The sequence below is a fragment of the Carettochelys insculpta genome, chromosome 13 (assembly GCF_033958435.1).
Source record: "Carettochelys insculpta isolate YL-2023 chromosome 13, ASM3395843v1, whole genome shotgun sequence".
Taxonomy (NCBI): domain Eukaryota; kingdom Metazoa; phylum Chordata; order Testudines; family Carettochelyidae; genus Carettochelys; species Carettochelys insculpta.
The window spans coordinates 3,288,997-3,301,742 of record NC_134149.1 but is presented as its reverse complement, the minus strand read 5'-3'; the positions used below and the strand labels follow the sequence as shown (position 1 = coordinate 3,301,742).

The following is a 12,746-nucleotide window of genomic DNA, read 5'->3' as shown; positions in this document are numbered from 1 at the left end:
GGGACCCCCCCACAGCCCCCCGTTCTGCGGATCCCCTCCCCAACAGACTGCATCCTACGTACCTGCTCCTCTGAGCTCCCAGCCCCAGTATGCTCTCTGCCTGCAGGCCGCTCCTGTTGATGGCGCCCCGCCCCCTTCATTACACCTGGACTGTGCTGGGGGGCTGGGCCTGCCTTCCTGGAAGGGGCAGCTGCCCGCATACAAGGCGCACCCATCCGTACTTAAGAGCGGGTTAGACAGACACCTATCGCGGATGGTCTAGACAGCGTTTGGTCCTGCCATGAGGGCAGGGGACTGGACTTGATGACCTCTTGAGGTCCCCTCCAGTTCCAGTGTTCTCTGCTTCTATCCTCTCACCAGCTACGCAGGGGCTGGAATCAGGGTTCACGTGAGCCCCCGCTTTCAGACCTGGCCAGGGCTGCTGAGTGCCCAGCATGAGGCCCCTCTGTGGACCCTGATTTTCAGACACCGCCTCCAGAGTCGAGCTGCTTTAAAGAATGGCCCTTGGCCAGGGTCCCCCAGTCTCTGGCAGTGCAGGAGCTGGGCTCCCCAGCAGTCCCACCTGCTGCTCCCAGGAGCCACCCTCCAGTTGCCAAGGAGAATCGCTGCCTGCTTAACAGTGACCCACAGTCAATTTTCCACGTGGTGCTGCTCAAAGCGGCTGTTCTCAGGCGTCCCTTCCCCAGGCTCTCTCCTGCCAATGCACAAATGGGGCCTCTCCAGCAGCTCTGAGGCGTGACGGGCAGAAGCACTCAAGCCCCTGCCTTCCCTCGCCCCAGTTAAGGCCTTGGGGTGCACACAGCACCCCAAGCAGCTGGGGGCAGCAGGGGGCTGATCAACTGCAGCTGCTGGAAATCAGAAAGATGAGCTGTTCCTCCAAGCCTGGATGTCACAGCTCCCTGGTATCACAGAGGAGGCCTCCAAAGCTGCTGGCAGCCTGACCTGCCATTAGCTGCAAAGCCGCCCAGAGAGCATTCCCCAAAGGGAAGGGGCTGCAGGTCTCTGAACTCTACCTCTCTGACAAAGAGACTCTGAGCCTTCCTTTGAGCATCTTCTGGCACCGTAGACTGGATGGTCCTCTGTTGGCGACCTATCACTGAGATCTGCAGGGAAGAGAGGTCTTGTGGTTAACCGAGCCCTTATAAATTGACAGGGAAATAATAAATATTGCAGGCTGGATTTAAGGCCTGATCCCTGCCATTTGACCAGGCTGAAATGCCGTTGAAATCAGTGCAGAAGTTAACACTGACACTGAAGGGGTACGGTGGAAAGCCGGGTGGGAGGGTGGATCAGGCCCAGTACGCGAGATGGAGGCAGCCCAAACTCACAGACACATCCTCCATGGGGAACATGAGCAGATCGCGGAGAGGATCGCTGTAGATCTGGGCTTTCCTTTGCAGCACCACATTCTCATAGTCCAGGGGCTCAACCACTTTGGTTTTTTCCTGAAGGAAAAGAAAAGCAAACCACAAGAGAGAGAGTGAACAAAACGAAGAGTTTTGCTGCTGAAGCATCCTTCCAAGAACCGGGATTCATGCCCACAGCAAGAGCCACCAGTTCCACTGGGGGCCCTTTACAAATCACACCAGTGACACCGAGTGTGCTGCCCTCTAAGCACGATGCCAGTGAAGTGCTCGTTACATCCACCTTACATTTCCCCTGCCGTGTAGGTGAACGTGACCACACGTCCCACAGGAAGGAAAACCAGTGCATCAGGGACATGCTCATGGACACAGGGGACTACAGAAACAAGCCAAACATCCCACCTGCTCTAGCCAGTCTGCCCACATGCCCTGCCCAGACAGGCTATCTGGCGTGGTTCTCAAGCAGCTCCACGGCCTGGTACCGACCACGAGCATAGTTCTTCAGCACTAGTCTGAGACAACTGTGCAACTCTGTAACTCCAGGTTGCTTAAGCCATCTCGGTTTGAGGCTTGTTAGGTGATGCGAGCTGCCAAGACGTACACTCTCAGGAAGGCCTCCCTTTGGCAAGGTGGAAGCAAGCCAGCCGTTCGAGCGCTCGCTCAGGTTCAGGCAGTATCCAAAAGCAGAGCAACACAATGGCCTCTTTCCACACTTGGCACCCGCATGCCCAGCAATAAACCAGCCCTCCAGATAAACTACACGGCAACAGTATTTGGCGAGAGCGACTCTAAGATCCCCAGGCCTGATGTCATTCTCACAGAGACGGCGAGCTGGCCTGGGTTACTGCACCACAGCAGCACAGCCTCATGGTATAGGGGGTAAGGACTCCAGCTCAGGGTATGGGCTTGGCTGTGGGGCTGAGGAGAAGGGGTTTGGGTAGGGGCAGGGGCTGGAAGCTGGGCTGCAGGCTCCAGGCAGAGATCTCCTCAGGCAACTTCCAGGAAGCTACCAGCATTTTCCACTGGCTCACAGCCAGAGGCATGGCCAGGCAGCTCTGCAGACACCACCCCCGCAGATCCCCAGGGGTAAAGTTCCTGAGCAATGGGAGCGGTGGGCCCCCCGTTAGGCTGGGGGCCAGCGTTCCCTCTAAGTTTTCCACCCGGGTGTGCGCAGACGTGCACCACCAATAGATACACGCTGCCAGCTGTGAGCGGCTGTGGGAGTCCTGCTAGTCAGCTGGGCAGCACCTGACTCCCCTGCGTGGCCGCCCAAGAGCTCAGCTTACAAGGAACACTGGTGGGTGCAGCACAGGGCACCCCCGTGGCAGCCTCTTGCCTAGCAGCCACAGGGAGATTCCAGGCAGGCTCTCTGGAGCCAGACCCAGGCAGTCCAGCCCAAGACAAGACCAGTTAGAATGAGAGGCACAGCATTCAGCAGCTTATATTCTGCACACGATCATCAAAATTCCAACAACTGCCCTGTGACAAGCCTTCCCGGTAACAGCTGCTGCTGGCGAGACAAACGGCCTGCACCCAAGTGGCTCCTAGCACCCAGAAAGGCCTTCTTTTTTTAAAATCATAACCGTTAAGCTCTTTTGCTTGGCCTGGTTTCTAAGTCATTCAAGTGTGCTGGGTTCATGTTTTCAAGCTTTCCTCTACAACCACTCAGGCTAGAGACTGACCCCTTTCTGAATGAACACCGAGATGCTCATGTAATCACAGGACTCCAGCAGCTGGGGCTTTAAGGAAAACACCCTTGCTAGTGAAAGTTGGCAACACTGCAATAATCATATGTTACTTATCTACTGGACACTGGACAACCCAGGGATGGCTACAAACAACCCTGAAGAGTCTTTTTGGAAACACAGATCTTGGGAAACAGGCGCATCAGCCGTGTCAGATGGACTGTCCCTGATCAGATTCTTGGCACCCACCAACGAGCACTTGATGCGACTCAGAATGGCTGCAAAGTTGTCCTTCAGTGGACCTTGTGCTTGCGCAATCTAGTTGCCTCTCTGTGCAGCGTGGTCCAGAGCATCCTCAAGGATGGGAACTTCAACTGTGTCCTCATCCCCTCGGGGCCCGATTCTGGGAAACACTGAGCACTTTCTGACATTTGTGGCTCCCTACCAGGAGGTGCACCTTCGCCAGAGGGCGCCCAGCCCTTGGGATGGTGGAGACCTCAACCGGGCCAGCACACCCTGCCTGCAAACACTTGCATTTCATCTGCGGCCTCGCTCTCCCACTTTCACACAAGCTGCGGCCAGAGGACACCGACCGGCTAGGCTACCAGCAGAAAAAGCTGCATCTTTACACCTGCTTCCCACTGCAGCCTTTGCCACTGGTACAGGGCTGGGCATTCTCTGAATTCTTACTGAGAATTAACGTGCAGAAATTCAAGGCTCAGCTTGTAAACTAAAGCGCAAGGTCATCACAAGCAGTGACCACAGCACCATCACGTTACACCCAGGCAGGATTAGGCAATCACCGTGCAGCACTGTTTCCGGATTCCATTTGCCAGACGGAGCCAATTAAAGCTTAATAGTGATTAAACTCCATTTTCACACGCCTGTTTCAATGCCTGTTCGTCATTCAGTACAGTAAATGCACATGCAGCTATTAAGGTTTTGGGGTGGGATTATCAGACCACAACACAGGAAGGTGTGCAGCTAAAACCAACACCCCAGACACTCCTGAGACCACACTGAAGCATCCAATAACGTTACAGCAGAGGGACTGATCAGCCAAACGCTGCCCTGGGGTCTGCACAGGGTTTTGCCTCTGTGTTCATAAGGCCACAGCCACCTTGGCAGCAAAAGGCCAACTTCTGCCATCTCTACTCCAGCAAAACTCCTACAGCGATCAGGGGAATTTTACTGGCATAGGAACTGATGGGTTTGGCCTATAATTTCCACTTCTCTTCTGACCAGCTCAGCAGCTGTTTCTTGCCTCACTCTGTGGTGGAAGGAGAGGCTGACACTCTGGGTGTCTCTTCTGGGTCTCCTTGGTGTCCGACGCCATCGTCATTTGGCCTGTGACCCCTGATCATTTTCTTCTCCAGCACCTCACAGAACTGCACCTGCTGACACTATGAAGGAGCTTGAGTTTACACCTGGGAGCATAATTTTGTTTTCAGTGTGTAGGTCTGGTCAGTTAAACAAAGGGATACAGCACTTCCCCCAAACTGCAACCCGCAAGGCAGAAATGCTATTTTGTGTGAGAGGAGTGTGGTGGTCCTACCGCTTACGCCCAAAAAAGGAAGTGCCATCATATGATGAAAACCGCAATATACTGGATCCGAGATGCATATTCTTTTGAAACAATTTAATGTGCTGTGGAAAACTGCTTTGCCAGCAGTAGTACCAGAAAATAATTCCACTACCCCCTTTGTGAAGACAGAAGTATTAGAAAACGTACGTTCTTCAACTTTTCTCTATGCTCTCACATCTTAAGTACCTCTGATTAGGTTATTTTAAGAATTAAATTGCTATTTATGTTTTTATTTAATCGTTTTGACTAACCTACCAACAAAAACTCAACATCTTGACTGCACAGCAATATTTCCAGTCAACACCTGCCAATAATCCCAATTCACATTAGCAGAAGGTTCATGCGACCAGAAAGATGAAAACAGACCCTTCAAATTGTTCTTGTATATGGTTGAGCCCCACCAGAATATTTAGTACGTTTAGTAGCTTTGGAAAGTAGAACCAACTGATCTCCAGACAGTTTTTAAGATGAGATTTTACAGTGTAAAATTTATATAAAACAAGGATATCAAATACTGGGTCTTTATTGTTTTGTTTTACTTTTTTGTTCCATTTATGAACGGGCTGCTGTTAACTTACATAGTGTGTTGTAAACAAGAATGAGTTCTCTATTCCCAGTAAGTCTGATTATTAAATTAAAATGATTTTAAATACCCAACATGAAAAATCATTGTTTCTTGTTCCTTATTAACAGAGAAGTAGCCATGTTAGTTTATATTCTAACATAATGAAACAGCAGAAATGTAGCACTTTAAAAACTAACAAAATGATTTATTCGGTGATGAGCTTTTGTCGAACAGACCCACCTCATCAGTCCAATCACATTTCCAATACAGAATGCAATGCATCTGATGAAGTGGGTCTGCCCACAAAAGCTCATCACTGACTAAATCATTCTGAAGGTTTTTAAAGTGCTACATTTCTGCTGTTTTGCTCTTTTTTTGCATTTTCCTCCACTGTGGACAACTGAAGTCAGTTACATGCCCCTCACGTTGCTCTAAAGTTACTGTACTTTCATTTTTGAGGGCTGCAATATCCTCAAGAGATTTGGCGTTTGACTCAACCCAACTGTTCCCACTCAGTTTTAAAAGCCAAGCAAGAGGGAGAACATTACCATCCCTCTCCAACTGGTTTTCACAAATTGTACCTCTGGGACCAAGTGAGGTCGGCTTTAAAACTGCAAGCAGATGAACACCACCCATTGCAAAGGCTGCCCTCTGGCCTGGAGAAGGCTTGATCAGGAAGTATTTGGGATTGCTTTTTTAAAGTGAGAAGTAACAAGCAATGAGATTGCAACAGTTTCCCACAGCACTTTACAAATACCCATCGGCCACGTCAAGCTTCCTCAAACTGGCATTCGCGCTAACAGAAAACACCGCACCGTCCGCCGTGGGACCCCGCTCTGGAGGGGCTGCCAGCCCCCATCCCTGCAGGAGGTTAGCACAGGGTCTACATGCACATTAAACCGCAGGCGGTGCCTGGTGCCATGTGGCTCTAAGGAATTCCATGCCATGCGAATGCCGTGCCCACAGCTTGGCACGTACACACTTTGGTGAGCTTTGGGCAGGCAATGGAGAGTCGTGTCAAAACACTGTGTCTGCCCCACCTGATGTTCCACACCGAGCTCTTTTCACGCAGCGCAGGGCAGTAATGCTGGGGTGGATTAGCTCAAATACCTCAAAAGGCGCCATCACAATCTCCCCCTGGAAATGCGTCTCACCCTTACAAAGCTAACATTCCCTGTAAGCTGAGTGCTGGGGCGGCAGCACAGGAGAGATTCAGGTGCTACCAGCCGATTAGCAGAGCGCCCACACCCTCCAGAGCGTGTTTCTATGAGCTGTGAACCTCTGCACTCGCCTTAGTGTGCGTAACAGAATTTATTCCACCCATGGATGGGAGAAAAATTCAAGGGAACATTGCCCACACCCCTCGATGAGTCCCACCAAGTTCCAGCCGGGCACCAACGGCAGCAGAACCCCTTAGAGGTCGGCATGATGAGCACCTCCCCCTCCCACCCCGACAAACTACCATCTGGGAAAACAAGAGGTGCTCGCCAGAGAGCCTCTGAGCGCTCACCGCTGGGTCACTTCCAGAGTTACGTAGGAGCTGTCACGCTGCCTGAATCACAACCATGCACAGAACCTAAGCCTGGAGACTTGCCAGCAGGTGGCCCCGTCAGTGTAAATGCAGGTCCACGAGCTCCATGCACACCAATGTTTCCTCTAACTTTATCCCATCCAGGCGCAGAATAAACGTTATGTGCACCGAGGCATGTGTGGATGAACACCACCAGTACACACACACACTGCCGGCTGGATGCTCTGCTAAGCAGCTGGACAGCACCTGAATCTCTCCTGGCCGAGCGCCCAAGCACTCAGCTTACAGGGAACACTGGACCCAACAGCTTCCGGGCACTGCACCAGTGTTCCCCTAACAAGGCAGGGAATCTCTGTGAAGCCACAGTGGCTTGTGTCAAAGTGTTGTGAACACCACTAATTTTCCAACAGCCAGACCGGATCAGACCAAAGGTCCACCTAGCTGAGTGTCCCGTCTTCTGACGGCGGCCAGTGTCAGGTGCCCCAGAGAGAAGGAACAGAACAGGTAATCGTCGAGTGATCCATTCCTCGTTGCCCACTCCCAGCTTCTGACAAACAGAGGCCAGGGACACCATTCCTACCTACCCTGGCTAACAGCCATCCATGGACCTAACCTCCATTAACTTACCTAGTACTTTTTTGAACCCTGTTACAGTCTTGGCCTTCACAACCTCCTCTGGCGAGGAGTTCCACAGAGTGACTGTGCACTGGGTGAAGACATACTTCATTTTGTCTGTTTTAAAATTGCTGCTTATTAATTTCACTTGGTGACCCCTAGGCCTTGTGTTTGTTTCATCATAAGCCTTCTGACAGCTGGTGCTTTGCATAAGACCCTGGCTCCTGGAGTCATGTGATGATGAGAGTCTCCACTGATTTTTTTTTTAAACAAAAGGAAGTGTCTAGCTTTCACAATCGCAGAGAGAAGATTGAAAATGGGACCCCCAATGCTCAAAAACGAGACAGCAAATAAAAAGAACCTGATCTTGATTGCTGGTAACGTCTCATGGTTTGCAAGCCAATCTCATGATGTCTGACGGCTCAGATTTGGCAGTACTTATGCCACAGCAGCACTGGGGAGATCAAAGCAAGCCCCCCTCCCACACCTCCATTTTCCTCCCCCCCAGCGGGGGTCCACAGATGTCAATGCTCACAGCAGTATGATGCACGTGAGGGGACAGGAGCTAAATTTGACTTCCCCTCCTCATGATCACAGCCCACGGCCTCTGCTCAGCTGTCTCTGCCTGCGTTGGAAACAAGCAATGGCAGGAAGTAGCCCTTGATGCAGTTGCTGGTTAGCGTCCCCAGACAGCTGTCTTATTTCAGGCTAACAGAGCACACTGTGAAAGCGTGCCAAAGACTTGCTAGTGATCGGCAGAAACGTACTAAAAGCCACTTTCCTGGCGTGTGGCTTTACATCCTGCAAGTACAAAACAGGCTCCAACTTTCTCTGAGCTCGGAGGAAACCAACCTTGGAACATGCTGGTTCGAACAGGCAACATTTGCTACAGCACCAAAGAAAGTAAATTGGTAAATCAGACACTACAAGTCTTGGGCCTGCACAACCCCCTGCCCATGGAGATGGGGATGATGGTCATTTAGCCACCGTAAGAGCCTTTTACGCTGCACAGGCTGCGCAAATGGACTGCGGTGCCCATGAGAATTCAGGCTTTAGGTTTCATTGGTTTTATAAAAACCCTTTCAGATTTTCGAAGCAGGATTTCACTTTCAGCTGAAAGCAAAAATAATCCTGGAAATGAGGCTAGATCCCAGAACTATTGCAAACCTTCCCTCTTATACCTTTTGTAATAGCCAAATTCTTCCCTCCCTGGCACATGGCTGACTCGGCGTTAGCAGGGAGCCATTCTAAAGCACATTCCAGCCTGGGCGTCTTTAATAGAACTGGTGTCCACTGAATTTTAAAGACTTCTGTGTCTACAAATGAGCTTGGACCCTTCCAATGGGAGGCTTTTCTCCCTGTACAACTCCTGCAATTGGTGTTACCGAGCAACTAAAAATAATCCAAATTTCCTCAGCACTTCTGATGCTAGGGACACTCAGAGCACCTGATGTGACGGGCATCTTCTTATGGCTGCTACTGCTTGGGCTCAGCCCTGCAAAGAGGGCTCCGGGAGAGTGGAGGACACCCAGCACCCTTACTAATGTATGTGGGGAAATGTCGCAGACCCACAGCTCTGAGCTCACAGCCGTCCAGCCCAGCCACTGGCAGAAATGCCCAACACTCACAAGGCTTTGCAGGCCAGGCCTTTCAGTAACAGGAGCCGAGTGTGGCTTATGTTACTTTTTTCCAGAGAGCTAAGACGCATAACCCTTTAGTCAGCCAGCTCTGCGATGCCCGGCCAGGCAGGGAGCTTCGAGAGTGATCTTTTCCTGAAGGAGGGGTGGAGCTCTCGAGTTTGGTCCCGGGCTGCGCTAAGATTGGCAGTACTTATGCCACACAGCTGCTGAGGAAATAAAAGCCAGCTCTGCCTCCCCCAGCTGCGAAGCTGCCATCCACCTGTCTGAATCTGACACAAGGTTGCCCTTTTGGGGGCCAGTTCACATTTTTTCAGGGAAGGGTGACACTACCTGGGGTCTTCAGGAGCGTCGAATCGCTCTCTGTCCAGCCCTCCCAGTAACTGCTCCAGCCCACCTTGGCCCAGGAGTGGCTGAATGACACAGCCCGAAGAACCACACTGGGCTGCCAGGTAGGGGTCACATCCCGAGGGTTGCCAACTCTCCAGGACAGGTCTGGTGTCTCCTCCAAAAGGCATCGCTCACCTGCTGACTACCAACCGCCACCCTGGAGATTTTAATGGGCTACTTTATGAAAGTGGCATCAAGTCATGCTGGGGGGAAAAAAAAATCTCCCAGAATAGCTCCCGTCCGCGTGGCAACTTGACACGTAACGTTAGTTTGACAGAGCACCAAAACACAAACCAACCACCTGCCACAAACCCTGAAACCACTAGAGCGGCCCTTTCCAGTGACACTGAAAGGTGCAGGTCAAGCGTCCGTGAAAGGAGCTGTCAGCTCACAGCCCATTAGGGCCTGGGAGAACCTGAATTCCCCAGTTATTACCGAAACGACAAACTGTCACCCAGTTGGAGAGATGGAATTTTAGGTGCCTGATGCGAGTGATAACTGCATACTGTTAGGAGGGCAAGACAGGCATCCCAAATCCCTCTCTGCTCCCCAGCACACGTCAGGGCGTGCTGAGCCAACCGGCTGGAGACAAAGCTTCCCAAGCCTTGACGAAGATTTAAAAAAACAAAACAAAAAAAAAAACTCTTTTTGCTGAGCTCTCTTCAGCTGCAAACCCCAGACACCTACTGGTGTACATGAGTCAGCCGCCTGCTATTACGTTAGCAGATGGCAGCCACCAATCTAACTGAACCTCGGGGAGGAACAACTGCGCTAACGCAATTATGCAATGAGAAGCCCCACGTTGTTCTACAAAGCGAGCTGACGTAGCGCTGGAGAGCGTGGCTACCCTGCCACAAAATCACCGTCTTCTGCCAGCCCCACTGACACCGAGCAGCAGGTCACGGCAGGCGTTTACACGGGACGGCATTAAATGTACAAACGCACACGCATTGCTCTGTGCAGTAAAGTTTTCCAACCTGTTACAACACTCATTCCGTGCCGATCACGAGGGGAAACATCTTCCCATTAAAGAGTCTGCACCCCCCCACAGCCTCCCCCAAGCAGAGCAAAGCCAAGCCAGCCATAAAGCTCAGCACTCTCCTACCTCAGTGACCTCCCCACCCCCAGGCTTCCCTGTGAGCTGGCGGCTGGGGCACATGCCCAGGAGAGATTCAGGTGCTGCCTGGATGGCTAGCGGAGCGCGCACAGCCTGCAGCGTGTTTCTACGGGTGGTGCACAGAGGCATACCTCGGCACACTTTACAAGAAGCGTATTCTGCCCCGGATGGAAAAACCAGCAGGAACCCTGGACCCCACTTGTGTCCAAACATTCAGTGCTAATACTGTAACTGCCCCCAGGCGGACGAAAACCTGGGACCTCTGGAGCTCACTGCAAGAGCCTCTGCAGTTTGAGCTCAAAGCCAGCAGGCTCGCAGCTAAGGCTGCAGAAGATGCTCATCCTCCCTCACCGTGTAAGTGGTCGAGGTGCCACTCCATGGGACAGTGAACCCCACCCAGTAGGGGCCTGGGTTATGTCGTCTCTTTGCCAGGTGAGGAACTGGGGCTGCCCATGGGGATAATGTCAAGCTAGGTCAGCAGCAGATATCTAGAACTTCTCCGCAGACGCCTTCGGTCACTGTCCTTTTGCACGACGCTTAGAAAGTGGTGCCTGGCTAACATGCCCTGATGGAGGGGAGTTTGAAGCTCTGCTGAAAAATCTAAGGGCCCGTATCCCAGCAGGGCAGCCAGGACTGTTCTGGGTCCACACGTCTCTCCTCCCCTCCTCCTGGAGGCCACGCGCTGGAGCTTGGGAGAGGAAAGTCAGCGCAGCGGCTGCTGCATTGTCCAGTCAGCCCGAGGGGGCGTGAGCACCGTTCTTACGGATACGGAGCAGGAGGTCACATGCACGTGGGGGGGGAGGGCCAGTCAGGAGGCGGTTCAAGGAACAGGTCTGCACAGGCAGAGGGTGTGCTTGTTCGTCAAGTTACATCAGCCCCCGTGAGAGCCCTACTGACCCCAGGCCAGCACGTCCAAAGCCATGTCAGTGTAACCCCGCGGCCAGGTCCCTTTCTGTGCCGAGCCAAGGAGATGAGTTGTTGCAGCCCCAGATACATGGCCCTGGCTCTTCCGCTGTGGCAGTTCCTGCCTTTAGCTCTGGAGATCCTCAGCGTGTCAGCCAAGATGGTGGTCACCATACTGTAGCTTAGGAAGCGCCCTAGGGAGTAACATGCCTTCAGACAAACCCTTCACCTGTGGGCCGTCTCCGAATGATCCAAACCTGGCCTGCATCTTGAGGGGGACCTCAGCTGCATTGCTCCAGAGAAACACACCCCTCTTGCGTGGCCAGGCAAGCACGAGACACTGCTGTTCTCTGGGTGAAGATACAAAGAGGGGCTACCCCCAGGAAACAACCCCAAGCTGCCCTGTTTCTGCACAGAATCCCATTCAGCTAGAGCCACGCACATGCAGGCCCCCAGACAAGTAGTTTGTGGCACCAGCACGCAAACAACATGGGAAACTGTCACAAATGCCTTGAGGGGTGTGTAAGAGAACTACCGATAAATCAACGGGACAGACTGAGATGCTGAGGCTGACGAGCCAGACAGAGACATGTTCTGTATCCCTCTGCAAAATCAATGCAATTCTTTGCACTGGTTTTCAAAGCAAGGGATTTGGTACCCTTCTCCAGAAAAGGAAGAACAGGTTGAACCTCTGTTGTCCAGCAACATCCATAATCTAGCACGATTATAGTTGGCCAGATAACCACTTATCATGGGTGTGGCCAAGTTTCCTGCGGTCCTGTAACATTTGTTTCCAGCCACCAGTCCTGGCTCTTAGTGCTCTGTGATGTTATTTAGCTGTAATTTACCCCAAAATGCCTTCTCAGAGCCCAGTGAGCAGTGGAAGTGTCAGTAATGTGCTAGGCAATATTGACTTCCTGTCGACCGTCAAATTCTCTCATCCAGCACTAGTCAGGTCCAGAAGGTGCTGGAGGAGAGAAGTTCAGCCTGTGTTTAAATGCCACCAGCCCAGCTTTCATGAGCAACCATATGATGACAATTGGGATGTGCATGATCTTGGGGACAGGAAAGGAGAACAGTACAACACTCTCTCCCAAATGGCCTCCCTTCCACACCTGCTGAATTTCCTGCACACGCATGTGCAAACACACACACACTTCTTAATAGAAACATACCCCAGGGCCTCTCTCTCAGTGCTCATTTCCTTTCATATCACCCTGGATGTGACCAAAGATACAGCACCACACCAAACTGGAAGAAAAGATTGCTAATGGCACCTTAAGGAAACAAACAGAGAGTGTTTTCATATCATCAGCCATTTCAGTGCTGCTCAGGTTTAAAAACCAAAACCCAG

General features: G+C 51.9%; 1 protein-coding gene across 4 annotated transcripts in view; it reads right to left on the bottom strand.

The window, feature by feature from the left end:
- DOCK11 (dedicator of cytokinesis 11) overlaps positions 1–12,746 on the bottom strand; it is a 136,004-nt gene that overhangs the window by 103,629 nt on the left and 19,629 nt on the right. For all 4 annotated transcript variants that reach the window (XR_012647363.1, XM_075008070.1, XM_075008071.1 and 1 more), the window contains exons 2-3: positions 1,329–1,445; positions 1,014–1,103 (exon numbers count right to left, since the gene is read on the bottom strand). Coding sequence is in view for 3 of the 4 variants with exons in the window: in XM_075008070.1 (XP_074864171.1) it covers positions 1,014–1,103; positions 1,329–1,445 (207 nt within the window). In the remaining variant the exon portion in view is untranslated. The remainder of the gene's footprint in view (positions 1–1,013; positions 1,104–1,328; positions 1,446–12,746) is intronic.